The 22,495-nt window shown below is 38.7% G+C and overlaps 1 protein-coding gene and 1 long non-coding RNA gene across 2 annotated transcripts; one reads left to right on the top strand and one right to left on the bottom strand.

Annotated features, from left to right (window-relative positions):
* Window positions 1-1,366: 1,366 nt before the first annotated feature.
* Window positions 1,367-2,922, bottom strand: LOC135771684 (uncharacterized). The gene is made up of 3 exons (XR_010542985.1): window positions 2,815-2,922; window positions 2,499-2,540; window positions 1,367-2,022 (listed from the first exon to the last, which is right to left on the bottom strand). It is a non-coding gene; the product is annotated as an uncharacterized lncRNA (long non-coding RNA).
* Window positions 2,923-14,286: 11,364 nt separating this feature from the next.
* LOC135773458 (paraneoplastic antigen Ma2-like) lies at window positions 14,287-15,591 on the top strand. Its single transcript, XM_065283055.1, has one exon. It carries the CDS (start codon window positions 14,287-14,289, stop codon window positions 15,589-15,591), a length of 1,305 nt encoding a protein of 434 aa, XP_065139127.1.
* The last annotated feature ends 6,904 nt before the right edge of the window (window positions 15,592-22,495 follow it).

The following is a 22,495-nucleotide window of genomic DNA, read 5'->3' as shown; positions in this document are numbered from 1 at the left end:
AGGTCATGATTCCTTACACTGTAAAAAATACTTTGCTGCCTTAAATTTTTTTGTTGAATCAACTCGGATTTACAACTTACTATTATTTATCTTGACTAGAGATGAGTTGTTATAACTACAGGTGAGTTGTTATAACTTATAAAATTAAGTTGACTTTTCTCAACTATATTTTATAAGTTGTGACAACTCATCTCTGTTGACATGACTTGTAAATCTGAGTTGATTTAACAAAAAAATTTAAGGCAGCAAAGTATTTTTTTTACAGTGTATGAATGATACTTTAAATATACTAAGAAGAATCTGAAAACATCAGAATCAATTGCATTTATTTTAGTTGCCAATATCATGTTGAATAGAATTTTTTAATTCATCCCAGTTGTTAAGGGAATCTGTTTTTTTCAAAATTATACAGTCAACATTGGTGTATTTGTCTGTTAAGTTCTTTAATAAAGATTTGTTAAATTCTTTAGAGAATCTAACAGTGACATTCTCCATAGAAATATGAATGGATGATCTTGGGTCTTTTACGTTTTCAATCATTTCTTTAGCAACATGTTTCAGATACAGCGTCATCAGGACTGGAGTCAGAGGACAGCCCCAGACAAGGAATTCTCGTGGGTTTTCACTATGGCTCTCTTTCAGCATCTTGTTAAGAGCAGTGATCTTTAACCTATCCTGTAAAGTTGGCTCTGTCCTCTGTTTATTTTGTTCTTTTTCCAGTAATTCTTGTAAGAAAGACCACTTGATTTTAATTGGTGCCTCTTTTAAGGTAAATAACACCAACAGTGGTTGGGTTTTTTTTTTACCAACAATGTAGTCTGTTGAATGAGACTGCAAGTGCTCATAAAGCCACCTTGCCATAATGGTGGCTAAAATCAGATAGTCAATATTAAATATATAACAGGTCTCAGAAACTTTAGTCCCCTCATTGAAACCTTTTGAGATGTTTGCTGGTTGCTCAAGTATATTTTGATAAAAGGCACACAAATATGGAATCAGAACATATGAGTAACCCTTATAGAAAGAGAGTGGTAAACCATCTGGACGTTCAGTGTGATTCAATACCAAAGACTGAATTGCTTGTTCAACTTCACTGACACTGATCATCAAAGGTGTGTGGGGATTTACAGGCAAATCAAGGTTTGGCCAGTATTTACGTTTACAGCTCAACCATTTATCAATTACTGATTTCTGGAAACTTGAGAAATTCTTTGTCTCCTCCTCTTTAAAAACTATCAGAAATAATTTTAGTTTCTTGCTTTCATCACCAGACAAAGTGACCTCTAACACAACTGGATAATGATCAGAGCAGCTTTTGTCTGGAGAAATATCACACGTTTCAATATACCTCACCGACTCCTCTGGAACAAAAATATAGTCTAATCTTGACTTGACATGGTTTTGCTGGTAAGAATATTTTCTGTCTGTTGGGTGAAATCTTCTCCACACATCAACAAGATTGAAAGCTGTCATTAATTCCTTCACAATTGGTCTTAGCAGTGAGTGGGTTTTATTCCTCTTTGTAGATGTTCTGTCCAGATATGGATTCAGAGCAACATTAAAATCTCCTCCAATCAGCAAGATGCCTTCTGCATGCTTCTCAAGTACACTTCTGAGTGTCAATAAGGGTTTTATATCAGTATGACAATTATAAACACTCATAAGAGTGAATAGTTGTCCATTCAGGATACATTTAACCAAAATGTAGCAGCCAGTAGGATCTCTCTCTATTGTGCAGCTGGTTTCTTCATATATTTCTTTTTTTATTAAAATAGCCACTCCTGTACACTTTGATGTTTGTGTGGTATATAATGACTTATAATCTTTCAGCTTCTCAAAAATTTCACCAGTACTTGAACGTGTCTGTTGAATGAAAACAACATCGCAGTTTTGTTTTTGTATTTCACTCTTCACATCCTCTATCTTCGATTTGAGCCCATTTGAGTTCCATGACATAAAACGCAGCCTCCTCGCAGAACTCATGGTAATGGAGTCCTCAAAATCCATGAATGTCACTGAAATCTAGAATGTGTAATAAAAGATTATTTTTGTTTAAATGTTGCATGGTTCAATATCTTTGAATTTTATTGTATTATTTCAATCAGTTAAACATAACTTTATGTTTAGACATACAGCACACAGCGAACAACACAAACAGAATTCATGCCTAAAATGTAAAGCATCAATTCAATTTTGATTATAATAAAAGTCATATCATCCAGTATATTTGTACACATTTTGGAATAATAGTAGAATAATAACACAAATTTAACTATGGGCATTAAATGTTGACTAAAATTATGTGACTAAATTATGACACTTTGTATTACATCTTAGCATCAAAGTGAATTTAACTTTCAATTTCAGATGTTAGTATTTAATATTTGACAAAAAAGACAAAAGACAGTTTTGAGTTGAAAATATATCATTTAAGTAGTTCATGTCAATTAAGTGGTTCATTGACAATTAGAGAAAACAGATTATTTTTAAGGACTTACTGAAATCTTGAGCTTGTACTATCAGCAGAGTCTACCTGAATCCTGCTGACAGGAATTCATCATTCAAAATTATTAAATACAAAGAGGTGGAGCCTTTCTAAAAACCTTTCACCTAGCATTTGCATTCCTGATACATTATCTTCTTTTGTAACATTAAAAGAATGCAGTACTTTCATTGTTGTGAGATTTTTATCATTATTTTGTAAAGTCTTTAAAGTTTCAGAATTAAAAAAAAGACATTTGATTACCTTTAACATTCACAAGAGAGTTTTAAAAAGACTAACAAGAAATGACATAATAAGGTACAATGACATACCTGCTCACTGGACATCACATTATTTGAACCAAATAGGCCTTATAAGGAAGGGTCATTTGCATTTATTGAAGTGTACCTCATTAAGACAGCTCATCGGAAAGACATCTAAAGAAGACAAATTCTTATATTATTACATAAATATGTCTACATATGGATTTATAGGGATTTGGATAATTTAAGCTGTCACAGTCTATGCTGTTTTGGAGGATCACTACCAGTGAGCAGTGTCCACCTGGATGATCCAACATCAGCCATAGTTTACTAGATCATTCACCACACACTAGCTACAGAAGAGTAACAATTTCATGGATGAGAATCTGCAACGGTTGTGCTGGTTGAGAGAAAGAGTTCAATTTATTTGCACAGCTCAGATTCAAGTGAATCACTAATGTTTAGCTTCAGAAAGAAACTAAAGAAATATCTGCAGTATTTACTGTCCCTCATACACTGACTGTGAAATGAGAAAAACTCCATGGCTGTGCTAATAACTCATAGTGAAACTGAGATGTGACTTTTTGATGAATGCATATCAGGGAAGACTAGTAGCCCCCAAAACCTGATAGATTTGTCAGAAAAGACTACAGTCGCTTGCATTCAATACTCACAACACAGTGGTGTGACATTCATTTTATTGAGCAGATCTTTAAAAATATCTTTACTTTTAATAGGCTATTAATTTAAAAATATATTTTTACAGTTTACATTGACTCATTCACATTTTAGGACAGCTATTCTGTCTAGTTTTGCTCAACGAATGAAAAGAATGTTGATTTATTTTTTCACTGAACTTGTTGCAATACATTCTGGGGATCAGCTTTTTATAAACTAATGTGTCTAATGTAAAATTTATACGGATGGTCATTAAAACATATTAATTACAGTTTTTTTATTTTAACATATTAATTTTTTTTTTCTAGTTTTCATTTTCGTTTCTTTTTTGTGTTAAAAAAGAAACACTAAGACTTCTGACGTTAATCCTGCATACCAATGTCCTGTAAAACAGGTTGTATGTTGAAAAACAGGATTTTATTTTTGAATCTCAGTTGCATAAAACATTGTATGGAATTTAAAGATGCTTTCTTGTCTTCTTACAAAAGTATTTAGTTCTACGTCAGAACTGACAACATGACTACTACAATAACAGTTTTATGTCAGTGCATACGTTACATTGTATGGCTTTGTTTGTATCTTTATGTAGAGATTAGATGTATAAAAGTCATGCCAAACTGCATTTTTGCTTGTCACCGCCCTATATTATTTAACCAGTGGAAAAAGATGCAAGTACAAACAGTGATGACTTTTGACTTGTGAATGTAGTTATTTCATGTAACAATCCTAACCTGACAAATATGTCAAGAGGGTGAAGGATGACCAAATATGGTAACCCATAGTTGGAATCAAGTGCAAGTTCATTTTCATAGCACTTTTACAACAGCCACTCAACTGACCTAAGTGCTGACCAAACAATAGATGTAAAAACAACATGGTGAACATGGTTGTGGCATTACAGATTACCATAAAACTCATCAGGAGCACGTTTTTTTAGGCAAATGTTTTCTCTTTATTGACGAGATAAATCGTCAATGGCGGGGAAAGAGTTAATTTCACATCATCTGCAAAGACCCGACCTGCAATCTAACAGGCCCTTTCAAGAAAAAGTTGTATAAACGTCAGTCCTGACGGGCTGTAGACAGTGCCTCAAAGTGTACCATATTGGAGTTAAAACTGAAAACAGAAAAGTCTAAAATGAAATATAAGTCCATTTAAGGCTTGTTTTCACTATCATATCCTTTCTGTTTTTTTTTTCTTGTTTTTGTGTTGAACAAACAAGACCTCTGACGTTAGAACTTAATATTAACATCTTGCAAAACAGGTTGGAGATGAAAAACAAGATTCTATTTGTCTTATCTTACTGGCATTTAATGTCTTGTGGAATTTGCAAATACGTTCTTGTTTTCTTGCTAACATACGTAAATGATTTTCAGAGTTAAGACAACATACAGTAGATCTTAGAGTAACCTTGTGACGATTACATTAGCTGTTTTACCAGTCAGTGCAATCTTGAGTTATAATAACTATTTAATATTTAGTGATAAATGTGTGCATGGGTGAAATATACATTTTAATCTGGATGTGCATACCCAGATCGGGGTTGTGATCTGTCAAATGTCGACTTTCGTAGACATGTCACTATAAGAGTCTTTGCACCAAATTATATTCACCTTTAACACCCCAACACCTAGGGCCCTATCTTACACCCGGTGCAATGCGGAAATGTTTTTTTTTTTTAGTTTCAGCCCGGCGCAGTTATAATTTTTACATCCTGCACCAATTTATTTAATTAGCAAATGCATTTGCGCCAATTTGTGCACCCATGGGCATGCTGGTCTGAAAACGAGGTGTGTTCTGGCACATTGTTGGCTTGTTGCTTTTTTGAGGCAACTAAAATTGACCAACTATAACCTTTTCTAAAGTCAATGGCGCATTTTTTTTTTGTTATTTAAGAGTGAGTTAGTATCATGCGCCTATAAATGGGACAACAACGCACATACACATTGCTTATTACACACACAGGGATGCGCAGGAGCACACAAACATTTTTAAATATGAAAAAAATAAAGGATTGAAATGTAAAAGATTATAGTTGCATCTTTTGAACATAAATTAGGACAGATTACAGGATTTGCATATGGCAGTCCTAGCATTCAGACAAAACAGCAGAAATTAACAGGCTATGATGATGCTCACAAAAAAATATTTTTAATATTTTAGTAAAACACATGACATCAAAGTGCTGCGAGAGCGTTCAAAAGGAAACTCTTCAGTATGATTTCTTGAATCACCCTCACGGTACTTTGGTGTCATTCAGCTCTCGGTTTTAGTCGAACACAACATATGATCGCTGGGTTCCCCCTGCAGGAGGTCTCATGATGTGTTTTTGATATTAAAATCCTTTTTTTGTTTAAGATTCAAACAGACTCACATTCTCCCCCACCCTCGAGCTAGATGTATACAATGTTCCAGAAGTAATATGATTTGTTCTTACAGTTTCGCTGGGAATTGTAGTGCAGTCACATTCAATTGTATTAACTATTTGCGCACCATTTTAATATGGCCACTTATTAAAAACTGCATGACGACAAAAGTTAAGACCTGTTTTCCATTAGCCCAGTTGTACTGTGAATTTTGTTTAATATTTTAGTCTGTATTAGTTGGTTAACTTATCTGCTATCACATCCTTAAAAAGTCTGTTTATTGATCATGATGATGACAACAATTGGCAGGAGAAAATGTCACAGTATAAATGGCTAAATGTTTTGTGTTTATACTTATATAATATATAGTAATATATAGTTCAACATAATATAGTTGAACTTAGTTAAAATTTACAGCATTTGAAAGGCATTTTAAACAACCTGGATTAGAATATTTCAGTGTTTATATTACATACAGTATCTTACATATTGCTGTTATCTGTAAGTCTGTACATGTGTCACAGGGTGACTTTTATAGAGCGGAACCGAAATTGGCGAAACTCGGTTCCGCTCGAAGATGGTTTCCGCCCAGGCCATATTCGACGACGCACTCGCTCACTTCCTGGTTTCCAGGGCAACGCAACCAGGGCTTTACGAGCCACAGGTGCAAGACATTAAGAAGCAAAGCGTGATTGGAGGCTGTGGGAGGATGAATCACTTAAATGGCTATGTGGGAACACAAAGGGGAGCGATTGACACGAGAGAAATTGTCACGGGGAAAGCTCCTTTTGCCAAAGGCAGAGTAAAGACACGCACCTTTTGAAGAGCCGAAGGCTCTGTTGATCCGGGCTGCGCTAGGAAGCGCGCGGAAAGAAGACGGAGCCACAGGGGGCGAAAGAAAGGCAGCTGTGGATCTTTTAAAGGAGCACCCCAAAAAGTGCTTATTGTGCTTATTGTGACTGTTGTGCGTTGTGACTGTTGTCATCGTGTGGGTTCACTCGACGCTCTACTAGTGGCGGTCGGACTCTCTCTCTCAAACTGAAGTGATGTATTGGAAGTAAGTGTAAACCTTAAGGGCTGAAAGACGAACGGAAACTATGCATATGAAGACGCACTAAGAGGAAAAAAAACGGAGTTGTGTGAGTACCAACCGTGAAGGAAATTGTGGAAACTTTTGGAAGAGACACACTGTTGCAGAGTTGACGTCGCCGGTTGAGTGGATCAGAGCGAAGGGAGAGAGACAAACACTTTAAATTATTGAGTGAGTGTGCTTCTGGCTACTAGTGACGGAGTGGTGCCCCGAAACGAGCCCTGCGTAGACATTGGGGGTTTTGCAGCAGCGCGGCGGTGAAGAGCTGGGAAACTAGTGGATGTGTGAGTACGACTAAGGAATGTTATTGTGGATGTTTTGATCTACGAAATACTTACTGTTGCAGAGAACGTGGTGTAGGGAATTCCGCCCGTCCCGAGGTCTCTACAAAAGGGCGCCCCTGTTCCGGTGGAAGATCGCCTAACGGTGACGTGCGAGGGCAGCGCTCGGCCTTGGTGTGACGGTGCGACGTGTACACCCCTCTGTGACCAACGCGCTCGTCGAGAGGGTCCGCCCCCGACGTTACATGGAAAACTGCATGTCCCACCTGACCCATTGAGAGAAATCAAGTATCGTAAGTCCGCCGTGCTTATCTTGTCCAACTAAATAACCCCCCAGGTCTGTGATCCATTTGAAACAGGAGGGCACCGCACCCAGCTGCTATCTGCAGAGAGAGAGAAAGAGAGAAAGTGAACACCAGAGAAAACGAACAGAGCAAACCTCATACTTACCGTAGGCTGTATGCAGCGAAGAGGTGAGAAAGCCAAGTTGAGCTAACTGTGTCTTGTGTCCCCGTCGCTGTCTGTGGAGAGAGAAAGAGAGAAAGTGAACGCCAGAGAAAACGAACAGAGCAAACCTCATACTTACCGTAGGCTGTATGCAGCGAAGAGGTGAGAAAGCCAAGTTGAACTAACTGTGTCTTGTGTCCCAGCTGCTACCTGTAGAGAGAGAGAAAGAGAGAGAGTGAACGCCAGAGAAAACGAACAGGGCAAACCTCATACTTACTGTAGGCTGTATGCAGCGAAGAGGTGAGAAAGCCAAGTTGAACTAACTGTGTCTTGTGTCCCAGCTGCTGCCGGTGAAGAAAGAGAGAGGATGAGCGACACGAGAATGAACTGTGTGGAAACCCAGCCTGTGAAGAACGAGAGCCTGAAGAGGCCGTTATTTTAAGTTCCCCCTCTCCCCTCCCCTATTTACTATTTTAAGTAAATTAAATAAAGTACATTTTAATATTATGCTTACCTTGTGTGTCTGGTCATTGGGGTGGCTTTGGGAACCTCCTCGAGGTGGAGAAAGGGGCGTGACCTTATTAACATCTGGGTCCACCCCTACCTGTGACACATGTCTGTGCATTATTTTAATATGGTGGTTTGTACACGTTGGTGGAGTATGTAAACATTTTATTAATATATAATTTGGTTTTATGGATCCGTTATTTGAAAATGTCCTTGTATGGCCAGAGAAAATTTTACCCAAGGTTTTCGTGAAATGCCAGCGCGCCAGCTGTCACCTACCTCTAAAAACAAATGGTGCTAAATAGCACTAAAAGTGGTTCTTGGCTCGTTATCATAGAGGAACCATTTTAAATGCCATATAGCACCTATGAAGCACCTATGAAGAATCATACAGGGGTCATATAGCACCACTATAGCCAGGGGCGCCGCTAGCAATTTTGGGCCCTATGAAAGAATAGGGGATCAGGCCCCCACCATACCCATTTCGCACCAAACATACAATCCAACCTACTGTAGCTATTCAAAATCTTTGTCTCTAATTTCATAATACAGAACTATTTATTTTGCTATTGTTATGACCACAATTATCAGTATTTATAGACACCTACAATGTCTGCAGCTAAGATAATTTATTGTGCAATGTAAATTTAATTGAAAAATACAGTACATTTATCGAATTTTCAGAGAAAATGCAACGTTCTTAAAGATTAAAGATAAATGTGACCATGCCTGTGAAAACCCAGCTGAAGTATTTCTTTTTGATTTACTGTTTCCCACATAAATTCATCCTACATAGTGTAAAGAACATTTTGTGAAAATATAAATTGATATCTTTAATATCGACTGAGTAATGTCATGTCAGCGATTGAAATCATAGTGAAATTAATGCTTGAAATTAAACTGTGATGCTTTTTATCTCACAATAAGATTTGAGACTTTAGTCTGATTTTCACATGCAGTCTCAGTGACATACTGTATACTTGAGCTGTTACACACACCAATAACATTGCAGAGATGGGCATAAATACATGGAAATGTATTTCAAATACAAATACAAAATACTGTGTCGAAAAATGTATTTAAATACAAATACAAAATACTTAGTGGAAAAATGTATTTAAATACAAATACAGTATTTTGTATTTTGAAAAATACACAAAACATGTGAAATTGGGAATTCAGTGCAAGTATCCCTATTAGGCTGAAATCTATCTGGGTCTATTTCTGAATGCCAAAAAGCATTTAGATGTGTGCAACTGCTTAGAAACTTTTGTTTTATTTTACATACCTCTTGCCTTCCCCTGTAGAAATAAAAAACTACAAAAAACCTTGGTAACACTTTACTTGAAGGGGTGTGCATAAGACTGACATGACACCTTCATAATCATGACATGACACGTGTCATGAACATGAAGAAGATTTTATGCACATTTATAACAACTGCCATTAAATGTCATTCACTCAAAGATGACATTGTTTGAGATATCTTTGTTATGACAACTTAACATAAACAAATACAACACAACTTGTTATAAATCTGTCATAAACAATAATTATCAAACTTAAGAAACCCCCTAGCTTTGTAGGTTAACATTACATTAAACTGTCATTTAAAGGAACATGCCCAGATTTTGGGAATTTAGCTTATTCACCGTATCCTCCAGAGTTAGATAAGTCCATAGATACCTTTCTCATCTCCATGCGTGCTGTAACTCTGTCTGACGCAGCCCCCGCTAGCTTAGCTTAGCACAAAAACTGGAAGTGAATGGCTTCAGCTAACAAACTGCTCCCAATAAGTGACAAAATAACGCGAACATTGTGATTTGTATAGTCACATCGTGTACAAATAACTAGGTGATATGAGACACAGCTATCTTTTAACAGTATACAATATTCTCTTTAGCTGTTGTTTAAATGTATTGGTTTTGTTTGTTTGTTTTTCCTTTTGATATATTTGTTTTTGGCATACCAATTGCATCCCATTTCTGTCATTATTATTATTTATTATGGTGACGATGAAGATGATTATTTATTCGTCTAATAGGAAGTGAGGTCATGCGGGTCAAGGGTTACATGCGCACATTTATTGTTATACCCTATGATGCACCTGAGAGTGAGAGACTCAAAATGTTGACTCCCGGTCATGCCGGTACACCGCTGAGTCTGAAGTAATTCGTGTCTTTTTTATAGTTGCATTTTGGACTCATTTCCCTCTCAGTTGGTATGCAGCCAGCGAGGTATGTTTGTGTATTGTGATGCTTTATTTCTTGTTTTATTCGCTCTTTTGATTGTGTTGTTTGTTTATACTATGTTTTCTACTGCTTTTAAATAGTTCGACGGTGGATTAAGGATGAATTAAAGAAAACAAATAAATCCATCAGTAAACGAAGAACTTTGGTTTGCGTGTTTTCTGGAGGGGAGTGATAGTCGAACTCGGAGCTGAAGCCATCAGCCTACGGATACTCGTCCGTAACGCGAAGATGCGTCAGATTGTTGGCTTGGGAGTTCCTGGGATTGAAGTAAATTCCTCGGATTAAAGCCACGTTTTTTGTTGAAAAAGACTTGTTAAGGTGACTTTGCGTACGGACTGATTTCGGATCCACGAAAGACAAAGTTTCTCATTAAAGAGGCGTGGAGGAGCGGCTTGAAACAGATAAGCACTATTTAGTATTAAGGTTTTCTTTCAGATCTTCTTTGAAATAAGACTTTGATCGGTTTCTGAACACTGATAATGTTGGGTTATTTTGATTAGTCAACTAGTCATATTTAAGAACATTTAAAGGGGGTATGAGTAAATGCAGTTGAATTGAAAATAAGTTTGCATACTTCACCAGGTTGTTGAATTTGAAGTTTTATGTACATTTGTCTTGTTATACGACAACTGTTTTCAAATAGGCCTAGTTTGTACCTGAAACTGTTATCATATTGTCTCACCAAGTTGTTGAATTTGAAGTTTTATGTACATTTGTCTTGTTATATGACAACTATTTTCAAACAGGCATAGTTTGTACTTCAAACTCATATCGTTTCATGAGGTTTCTAAGCCTAAATTATCCTACTAATTGTTTGAAAGACAGTGACTTAGTCAAATAGTTAAATTGAGCTTGTTTCAGACATTTGCCTTGTGATTATTTGTAGCTTAGTCTACCTTATAATTCACTATGTCTCAGAATAGTAAAGATGAAGACCTGCAATTAGAGATATTAGAAATTAGCAGTGTGTTAGAAACGTCTCAGCAAGTAGTAGAGCCTCAGCACACAGAGAAACCAGCAAAGCTACTAAAGGCCAACCAGCCTGATGTCGAGCAACAGCAAATTGAAAATTCAAGTGCATTTGAACAGCATCAAAAGGAGCCTCGTAGAAGTGTCAGATCACGAAAATTGACAGAGAAAGTCAAAGACCTACACATGGGCAAGTTAAAGTCACTGCTGCTCCATTTTAACAATGCATACGCATGTTGGAAGGTCCTGACTAAAGTGACAAAAAAGTCTTTGGAGCAAAACCATCCAAGTGACATTCTTCAAGAACATGTAACTCGCATTGAAAAGGAATTGGATGAACTTACCAATATTTATGATGTCTTTAGAAAACTTGATGTTCCAACTCATGACATGCGCTGCAAATTGGATAAAAGCACTTCAATTACTAAGGTTATGATAAAGAATGCTACGTCAAGGATTCAGGGAGTTGATGAAGAGCTGTTTTGGCCTGATGCTGGCTTTGCATCCTCTGCCTCTAGTATTTCTTTTCCTGTAAATAAGAGCTGTGGAACCAAATCCATTTGTTCCAATGAGTCACTAGTAAAAAGACAAGAAGCTGCTGCAGAGTATGCCGGTACAAGAGCTGTGCTTCAAATTATGAGTGAACAGGAGCGTAAGCAAGAAGAATTAGAGGCACTTGAGGCTGAAAATAGGCAGATAGCTGCAGCCCAGGAAGCAGCAGCAGTATCCCGGCGTCTCCAGGAAGAGAGAGAAGAAGTTGAACGAAAAATCAAAAGACAAACACAGGAGGATGCACTGTTGAGATAGCAACAAGAAGAAAATGCAATCAGAAGACAGTCTGTTAAAAACGTAAGGAGAGAGCTTGATCGTTTGGAAGGACTGAAGAGATTGAATGCTGCCAAGGCTAAGCTACAAGTGTACGAAGAAATCAATTCTGACATAAATCAAGATCTTTCAATTCAGAAATCTGATACCCCCATGATTGTCCATGCAGCTAAACAAACTGATCCTGTGTGTGATTTACAACTAAGATATGCACCATCAAGGGGTCACCTTTCAGATGATAATCAAGATCTTGTGTAGAGCCCTGCTAAATTTGGGTCTACTAATTATTTTGTTATATTTTTATTTTACATTATAGAGTTTTTTAATTTGAAGCTTTAAAAATGTTAAATGAGAAATAAGAATTTCAATTCATGTTCTGGATTTAATAACCTTGTAAAATATATATAGAAGTTCATAAATAGTAAAATACTTTCTATTTGTTATGTTAAAGAAAGTTTAAAATGTGTTAATTACAAACAGAAGGGATATATTTTAAAAAAATCTGTTATAAAAAAAACGTGTTGTTGTTTAACCAATGAGATGGGTTTTTCTCTGACCTCTGAAGGTCAGAGTGCGTCGGCACGCAGGAGGTGACTGTGCAAGAGAGAACGACACAAGGAGCTGGATGAACGTGTGCGAATCGCACTGTCCGGGTAAAAATAATACGCTAAAAGCTGAAATTGAGTTTGCAAACGGTGTAAGGACACTGGACAGATAAGAGACTGTTAAGAAAAATACTCCTGAATTAACTCTGTGTGAATAGTGTAAGAGTGTGCGTGATCGTGCTCAACGTGCACGCGTTCACGTGATGGACCAAGAGATGACGCAGTTTCTTTTAATATCAGTATTACGCGAGCTTTACGGGACTCTATAGTTTGCAACGTTACAGAAGATGAACTATTATAGTGTTTATTGAGTTCACAAACACCGCTGACACAGTCAACGCCAATAGTCATCTGCAGTGATTACAAACGAAGAGAGTAAAGGCTGCGCGATTCTTCCAGAGAGAGACAGATGCTGCGTCGTGGCCTATATTGCAACTTTGGTTTGTTTACATCATCGGATGGATTCGCACACCGTTGTTCGTGGATGGATGCTACTGAAAATCGGATCGGCTGATCTGATAATTGTTTCTTCATTACTTTCTTCTTCACTTTCACTGTTCCTTGGATTTCGTGAGTATTCTAAACTTGCACACATTCACATGAGCTCCAACGTAGCGCGCCAACGAAAGACTTAAATCCCAGCTGGGTAATATTTCTTTTGTGGGGATATTTGTTTTGTTTTGTTTTGTTTACATTTGTTTTGAGTGTTTCATATCGAGTTATTGCCTGTGATGTACATGTGCACATTGAAGTGTGAGTTAACTTCTGCTCTAAAGTTGATTCCTGTGATCTGAAACTATTTGAAACTAATCAAACGAAAAGAAAACAAGAGTAACTTACATCAGTTAATAAATATTTGTGTTAATGGTTTATACAGCATAACATCTCCTGTGATTCTTATGTAAAGAGAGAGGGACAAAGTTAAAGGGGGCATGTAATATAATTTGAGATTTATTTTAAAGTGTTGTACTTATACCTTTACTATTTTGTGCTTATAGTTAAGTATTTTCTGAGTAATAGAAGTGAAAATTTACAAGAAAACTATAATCTGAAGCCTGGGGTGAATTATATTAGTTTTTTTTTTTGGTTACTTTGGTATTAAATATTATACCTTAAGTAAATTTAGATGTGCCTCTCATGTGTAAACTTAAATTGTAAGTTTCCCTAGACATAATTTGAGCCAGTTAATCGGTGAGAGGGCTACATTTGTGGGGGCTCGTCCGGGATTCAGATAACTGTTTTTTTTCCTTCTTTCTCTGTATTTTATTTGAAGGGCAAAATCTGTAAAGGTAATGTTTTTTTGAGGTATGCAATTTTCTTTTGTTGACTAAGTGAGCAAGACATTTAAGGCTGTGCAGCTATTATTTATTTACATCTACCTAAATCTGTAATTTTAAATACTACTTGAAGACACAGATGAGCAATATGGATGTAAATAAGGCAATTGCATAGTGTAGTGAAAAAAATGTTCAGCTTGAAAACGCCCTCATTTTGAGTAATGTACCTTTGGACTGTGAAGACATGATAGTGTACAATGTGCTTGATACAGTTCAAGGTATGGGTAAATGCAAAGTGCGTGGCCGTCATGCTGATCCGACTAAGCGCCAGCATTTTGTTTTGATTGAAACTGCTAGGAAGGTTTCTGAGATATCTCTTTCTGCTGAAATTGGAGGATCTGATGTAGGTACTTGGTATACACAGGTTGTTAATGTCACAACTCAAGCACCTGAACAAAATAGGGAGGGTGAGTTCCATACTAAACTGTTTTCTTTCCTAGAGAAAGAGGGTAAATCTTTAGCTGATGTTCAGAGTATGGTTTCTCCTTCACTTAGCCTGAGCACTGAGCTTGTTGGTGCTATTAACTCTTTGGTGCAGAAGTGTAATGTGGCTACACCTGCTGAAGTCCCAGGTTATAGGAAACTGCGTACATTTTCCGGGGTGACACCCACACCCAGTGGTGAGGATGAGTATGAAGCATGGGCTGAACAGACCACTCATATTCTTGAAGAGTGGCAGTGTTCTGACAACATAAAGAAACAAAGACTTGTTGAGTGTCTTAGGGGCCCTGCAGCCGATATAGTGAGGTTTGAAAAGATTGCAAATCCAACAGCTTCCTCTAGTGATTATCTCAGTGCTTTGGAGACAGCCTTTGGTACCACAGAAAGTGCTGCAGATCTGATGGTGAGGTTTAGGAGTACTTTTCAGAACGAGGGTGAAAAACTCTCAGCATACATATTGAGGTTGGATAAATTGCTACACAGTGTGTTACGCAAAAGAGGCATTATGATCTCTGAAATGAATCAGCTTCGTATGCAGCAGATAATCAGAGGAGCACTTCCAACTGACATGGTAGCTTTACGGTTCAGGATGATACACAAGCTATGTGACCCACTTTCTTTCACAGATCTTTTGAAGGAGGTCAGAGAAGAAGAGAACATGATGCACAGCAGGAACTCAGTTCAGGCCAACGTTGCTGTGTCTGCTGCATCCTCTGTCAAGAGTGAGACCTCTACTAAAGCAAATCCTACTGAGTCTGAGATTGAGAGACTAAAGAAGGAAGTTAGGGGGTTAAAGAGTGAGATGTCTCGTTTATTGACTGCGACAACTGAAACTGTGATTCATGGTCCTTCTGAAAATCATAGCTCAGCAACTGGTGAGCGACGACCAACAAACAGAGCAGGTGGTAGCACAAGCTATTTCTGCTATAGGTGTGGCGAAGACGGGCACCTGAAGCGGGATTGTGTTAATGAGGAAAACTTGAGAAAAGTGAACGAACGCCTCATCAAACTCAAGCGGCCGACGGGAAACTTCTCCGGGGCTCGGTAGAGGAACGGACTGATGCTCCGGGTAAGACACGTTCCAACAAGAGCAAACAAGTAAAAATAGGAAAGGCTGTTCTCCCAGCAGGGCTAGTTGGTCCTAGCTCTGTCCTTCCTATTCAGATAGAAGGAGTTTATGCCAAAGCCTTGCTTGACAGTGGCTCACAAGTCACTCTTTTATACAGATCCTTTTATAACAAGTATCTTAAGCATCTTCCTTTAACGCCAATTGAGAATTTGGAAATATGGGGTCTAAGTTCCCAGCAGTATCCATATGACGGCTGTTTGTCGCTAAGGCTTGAATTTCCAGGGTCTGTAGCTGGAGTGGTTGAGACCATTGATGCGCTCGTGTTGGTTTGTCCTGATCCCGCTGTAAGAGGTGAAGTTAATATTTTGGTAGGAACGAACACCTCTGTGGTAAAAAGACTCGTTGAGGCATGTAAAGAGAAGATGGGGAATGATTTTCTCCATACTTTGACAGTGCATCCTGAGATTAAAGATGCATATGAACAGGTCATTGCCAGTGCTGATGTTAAAGTTGACAATAGTCATGGTACTGTTTGGTTTCCGGGGTTTAAGCCTGTGAAAATCTGTCCGGGTGAAAGTAGGCGAATTAGGGGAATCTTAAAATACCCAGGAAATCTAGCTGCAAAAACATTCTTGGTGGATCAGCCTGAAGAATTCGGTTTTCCAGAAGAGCTACTGGTAAGGGCAGAAGTTCAACCTGCTACTGCTGTACACTCCAAAAGACTTGGGGTCACCATCAGAAATGTTTCCACTCGCCCTGTCACTTTGAAACGAGGTATGCGCATCGCCCATGTGTTTCCCGTTGATGTTGTGCACTCTGTTTCTTCATCTAAAGAAAGTAGCGCTGAAACAGGATTAACCCTGGACTCCTTTGAATTTGGTGATTCCCCGGTACCCGAGGAGTGGAAAAGAAAGCTGGCTGAAGAGATGCTCAAAAGGAAGGATGTTTTCTCCTGTAATGAGTTCGATGTAGGTTGTTCAAAAAGCACCCAACACAACATCAGAGTCACTGACGACAGACCCTTTCGTGAGAGATCACGTCGACTTGCTCCAGCCGACATTGAAGATGTCAGAAAACACTTGGAGAAGTTAAAGGAAGCTGGTATCATTTCTGAGTCCCGCAGTCCTTACGCCTCGCCAATTGTTGTAGTGAGGAAAAAGAACGGGCAGATAAGGATGTGCGTGGACTACAGAACCCTGAATCGTCGCACCATCCCAGATCAATACACAGTCCCCAGAATTGAAGATGCTCTGGCTTGCCTGAATGGAAGTCAATGGTTCAGTGTATTAGATCTCAGAAGTGGATACTATCAGATCCCACTCTGTGAGGCTGACAAAGAAAAGACGGCTTTTATCTGTCCAGTGGGGTTCTACCAATTCCAAAGGATGCCTCAGGGCATTTCTGGGGCTCCCGCGACCTTCCAAAGGGTCATGGAGAATACGGTTGGTGATATGAACCTGTTGGAAGTTTTGGTATATTTGGACGACCTCATCATTTTTGGAAAGACCCTGGAGGAACATGAGCAACGGCTACTTAAAGTGCTTGATCGTTTGCAGAGTGAAGGACTCAAATTGTCTTTAGACAAGTGCATCTTCTGTCAACCTTCTGTTACTTACGTTGGTCATATTGTCTCTCAAGAAGGTGTGTCAACTGACCCCTCTAAAATAGAGGCAGTAAAGTCCTGGCCCAGACCGCAGAATGTTTCTGAACTTCGCTCTTTCTTAGGGTTCAGCGGCTATTACAGAAGGTTTGTAAAGGATTATTCTAAAGTATCTTACCCCTTGAACCAGTTGTTGCAGGGTTGTTTGCCAAACAAAAGCCTAAAAAAGACCAGAACAGGAAATCCTGAAAAGGTATTTTACAAAGCATCAGATCCCTTTGGTAATAGGTGGAATGATAGTTGTGAAGCTGCTTTCAGGGAGTTGAAGGAAAGGCTTACCCAAGCTCCTGTGTTGGCGTTCGCAGACCCCAAGCTACCATATGTGTTACATGTAGATGCGTGTTGTGAAGGGTTGGGAGGGGTGTTGTATCAAGACCAGGGTCAGGGACTACGTCCTGTAGCATTTATCAGCAGAAGCCTTACACCTTCAGAAAAAAACTATCCTGTGCACAAACTTGAATTTCTGTCTCTAAAATGGGCTGTTGTAGACAAACTACATGACTATCTCTATGGGGCAAAGTTTGAGGTACAAACGGATAATAATCCATTAACATATGTGTTGACTACCGCCAAACTAGACGCTGCAGGGCATAGGTGGCTGGCAGCTTTGTCTTCATATGATTTCAGTCTAAAATATAGGCCTGGTAAGCAAAACATAGATGCTGATGCGTTGTCCCGTCGCCCTCACCCAAGTATGGGAGACGACGATAAATGGACAAACATCTCATCTGCTGGTGTAAAAGCCTTGTACAACTTTCAAATGTTTGGTAATTCTGGTAATTTTGGGAACTGTAGCCGGGTTGTTACTTCTTTGGGGGGGTCTCCAAAATCTGTCCCTGTAGTTTACTGTAATCTAGCTACCTTAGACCTTGCTCTTACTCCTAAAATGAGTTCTTCTGATCTGTCATGTTCACAGCAGGATGATCCCTGTTTTGGTGAGGTGTGGAGGGCTTTCAAGGAGAGAGATTCCAGCAGGGTAAATAAGAGTATCCATAAGGACCTTCCCCTTGTCATGAGAGAGTGGGAAAGGTTAGAGATGGAGGATGGGGTAATATTTCGTTGCACACAAGTTCCAAACAAGCCCAGACGAAAACAGTTGCTCCTGCCACAGAAATTTCAAATGACTGTCCTCAAGTCATTGCATGATGACTCTGGGCACTTAGGATTTGACAAAACCTATTGGTTTATTAGGGAAAGGTTTTATTGGCCTCGGATGAAGACCGACGTGGAGCAGTATTGTCAGACCTGTGCTCGATGTGTCCAGAGGAAGACACTGCCTAAGACCGTCGCACCAATGTCACACATGTCCAGCAGTGGCCCAATGCCCTTGGTGTGTATGGATTTTTTATCTATTGAGCCTGACTCCAGTAACACCTGTAATGTTCTCGTCATAACTGATCATTACACCAGATATGCGCAGGCTTTCCCCACTAAAAACCAGACGGCATCCACTGTGGCTAAGGTATTATGGGAGAAGTACTTCATTCACTACGGGCTTCCAAGACGCATGCACTCAGATCAAGGAAGAGATTTTGAGAGTCGACTCATCCATGAGTTGTTGGATACGTTGGGAGTTGAGAAGTCCAGAACGACTCCATATCACCCCCAGGGGGACCCGCAACCAGAGCGGTTTAATCGGACGCTGCTGGACATGTTGGGGATCTTAGATCCAAAACAAAAACAACATTGGAGCCGACATATTGCCCATCTCGTGCATGTTTATAACTGCAGCCAGAATGAAGCCACAGGTTTCTCTCCATACTTCCTAATGTTCGGACGGGAAGCCAGATTGCCCATTGATTTGAAGTTCGGGGTGTCGAGCGATGGTACCTCCACTAAGTCTTACCAGCGGTATGTCAAGAACATGCAGAGAGAACTAAAAGCTGCTTTTCAACTGGCTGAGGCCGCTGCTGAAAAGAAGAATGATGGAAATAAGAGGAGGTATAACCGAAGAATTCATTATTCACACCTCGCTCCAGGTGATCGAGTTCTAATCAGGAATTTGGGTCTGCAAGGAAAGCATAAATTGGCAGACAGATGGGGTTCTGTGCCATACGTTGTCCAAAGTCAGATGCCAAACCTACCTGTGTTTCGGTTGAAGCCTGAAGTCGGTGATGGACCAGTCAAGATTCTCCATCGTAATCATCTTCTTCCTATCCGTCAGAGACTGAGACAGCAGCCAACTCAGATGTTGTTCTGGAGCCAAAGAAAAGGATTTTGAGAAAAAGAAAGCAAGCAGAGCAAAACAAGAACTTGAGACCTGAGACTGATAGTGCACTTAAGAGACAGGAAGAGCAGACTAGAAATATTCTGAGTTCTGATGAAGATTCAGAAAGTGATGACTATGTTTATGAAACTCGGGTTTATATGCCTGAAGAACCTTCTCTGTTCTCTGAGAAAGAACCTTTTCAGACAGATTTTGATGATGTTCATGAGAGTGTTGAGCTGTCTGATGAGATTGTTGAAATTGCTGATGTATCTACAGAGTCTGAGCTAGGTCCTTTACCTGAAAAACTTACTGATGATTTGCAGAATGCAGGTGAAGTTCCAGATATCTGTAATGATGTTGATGTACATGAGCTCTCAGATGAGCAAATGAGTGTAACAAATCCAGGGGTTACTATTGAAGTTAAAGAAAAGAGTAGAAGGCCTCAGAGGATAAGAACAGTTCCTAAGCGTTTTACTTATGATACTTTTGGGGAGCCAAAGTTTGAGCCTAACATTTCTCAAGTAAAAGCTTTAAATCCTGTAAGGTACTGTTCTACTGTATTCTTGTGGATGAATGTGCCTTCATGTAGGAATACATGTCCGGTTAAGTAACTTGTACTGTCTTAAATGTGATTAAGCCATTACCTGTACACATGGTTTTCTAGTGTTTAGTATCCTTATTTTATGCATATGTTTTTTTATGTTGTTAAGATGAAGGTATACTGATGATGTTACAGTGTGTTATTTCAGTAATGGGACATGTAACAGTTTTGTATTTGCTATTCTTTCCCCTCGTTATGAGGACATAACGAATTGTGGTGGGGGGAGAGTGTAGAGCCCTGCTAAATTTGGGTCTAGTAATTATTTTGTTATATTTTTATTTTACATTATAGAGTTTTCTAATTTGAAGCTTTAAAAATGTTAAATGAGAAATAAGAATTTCAATTCATGTTCTGGATTTAATAACCTTGTAAAATATATATAGAAGTTCATAAATAGTAAAATACTTTCTATTTGTTATGTTAAAGAAAGTTTAAAATGTGTTAATTACAAACAGAAGGGATATATTTAAAAAAAATCTGTTATAAAAAAAAACGTGTTGTTGTTTAACCAATGAGATGGGTTTTTCTCTGACCTCTGAAGGTCAGAGTGCGTCGGCACGCAGGAAGTGACTGTGCAAGAGAGAACGACACGAGGAGCTGGATGAACGTGTGCGAATCGCACTGTCCGGGTAAAAATAATACGCTAAAAGCTGAAATTGAGTTTGCAAACGGTGAAAGGACACTGGACAGATAAGAGACTGTTAAGAAAAATACTCGTGAATTAACTCTTTGTGAATAGTGTAAGAGTGTGCGTGATCGTGCTCAACGTGCACGCGTTCACGTGATGGACCAAGAGATGACGCAGTTTCTTTTAATATCAGTATTACGCGAGCTTTACGGGACTCTATAGTTTGCAACGTTACAGAAGATGAACTATTATAGTGTTTATTGAGTTCACAAACACCGCTGACACAGTCAACGCCAATAGTCATCTGCAGTGAGTACAAACGAAGAGAGTAAAGGCTGCGCGATTCTTCCAGAGAGAGACAGATGCTGCGTCGTGGCCTATATTGCAACTTTGGTTTGTTTACATCATCGGATGGATTCGCACACCGTTGTTCGTGGATGGATGCTACTGAAAATCGGATCGGCTGATCTGATAATTGTTTCTTCATTACTTTCTTCTTCACTTTCACTGTTCCTTGGATTTCGTGAGTATTCTAAACTTGCACACATTCACATGAGCTCCAACGTAGCGCGCCAACGAAAGACTTAAATCCCAGCTGGGTAATATTTCTTTTGTGGGGATATTTGTTTTGTTTTGTTTTGTTTACATTTGTTTTGAGTGTTTCATATCGAGTTATTGCCTGTGATGTACATGTGCACATTGAAGTGTGAGTTAACTTCTGCTCTAAAGTTGATTCCTGTGATCTGAAACTATTTGAAACTAATCAAACGAAAAGAAAACAAGAGTAACTTACATCAGTTAATAAATATTTGTGTTAATGGTTTATACAGCATAACAACTCCTGTGATTCTTATGTAAAGAGAGAGGGACAAAGTTAAAGGGGGCATGTAATATAATTTGAGATTTATTTTAAAGTGTTGTACTTATACCTTTACTATTTTGTGCTTATAGTTAAGTATTTTCTGAGTAATAGAAGTGAAAATTTACAAGAAAACTATAATCTGAAGCCTGGGGTGAATTATATTAGTTATTTTTTTTGGTTACTTTGGTATTAAATATTATACCTTAAGTAAATTTAGATGTGCCTCTCATGTGTAAACTTAAATTGTAAGTTTCCCTAGACATAATTTGAGCCAGTTAATCGGTGAGAGGGCTACATTTGTTAAGGCTTTGGCTGAGGCCATAGCAGCAAATAGGCTACCTGTTCCAGAACCAACCATTTTCTGTGGTGACCCACTTAAGTTCAATCATTGGAAGTTATCTTTTCAAACTTTAATTGAGAGAAAGAATATTCCAGATATAGAGAAGATTTTCTTTCTTCAGAGATATGTTGGGGGCTCAGCAAAGGAGGCCTTAGAAGGTAATTTTCTGCTTCAGTCAGAAGATTCATACAGCTTAGCTTGGAATCTGCTTGATGAAAGGTATCGTCAGCCATTTGTCATTGCAAAGGCCTTCCGAGATCAATTATATGCTTGGCCCTGTATATCCACTAGAGATAGTGTTGCATTAAGACAGTATGCAGATTTTTTGCGCAGTTGTGAATGTGCCATGTCCCGTAACAAGAATCTACATGTTCTTAATGATCCAACGGAGAATCAAAAACTTGTTGCCAAGCTGCCTGAATGTTTAAGCCAGAGATGGAACAGAAGAGCTACACTTTACCAACTAGAGCATGGACATTTTCCAAACTTTAATTCTTTTGTAACATTCTTGTCCATGGAGGCCAGTATTGCTTGTAACCCAATAACCTCGCATCAAGCTATATGGGCATGTGAGCCAGAGAAG

The sequence above is a fragment of the Paramisgurnus dabryanus genome, chromosome 19, assembly GCF_030506205.2.
Source record: "Paramisgurnus dabryanus chromosome 19, PD_genome_1.1, whole genome shotgun sequence".
Classification (NCBI taxonomy): Eukaryota; Metazoa; Chordata; class Actinopteri; order Cypriniformes; family Cobitidae; genus Paramisgurnus; species Paramisgurnus dabryanus.
This window is presented reverse-complemented; position numbering and strand designations above follow the sequence as displayed.

Bases quoted from the DNA above. Each gene is read 5' to 3' on its own strand.
- LOC135773458 (XM_065283055.1), top strand. From the start codon at position 14,287: ATGATAGTGTACAATGTGCTTGATACAGTTCAAGGTATGGGTAAATGC.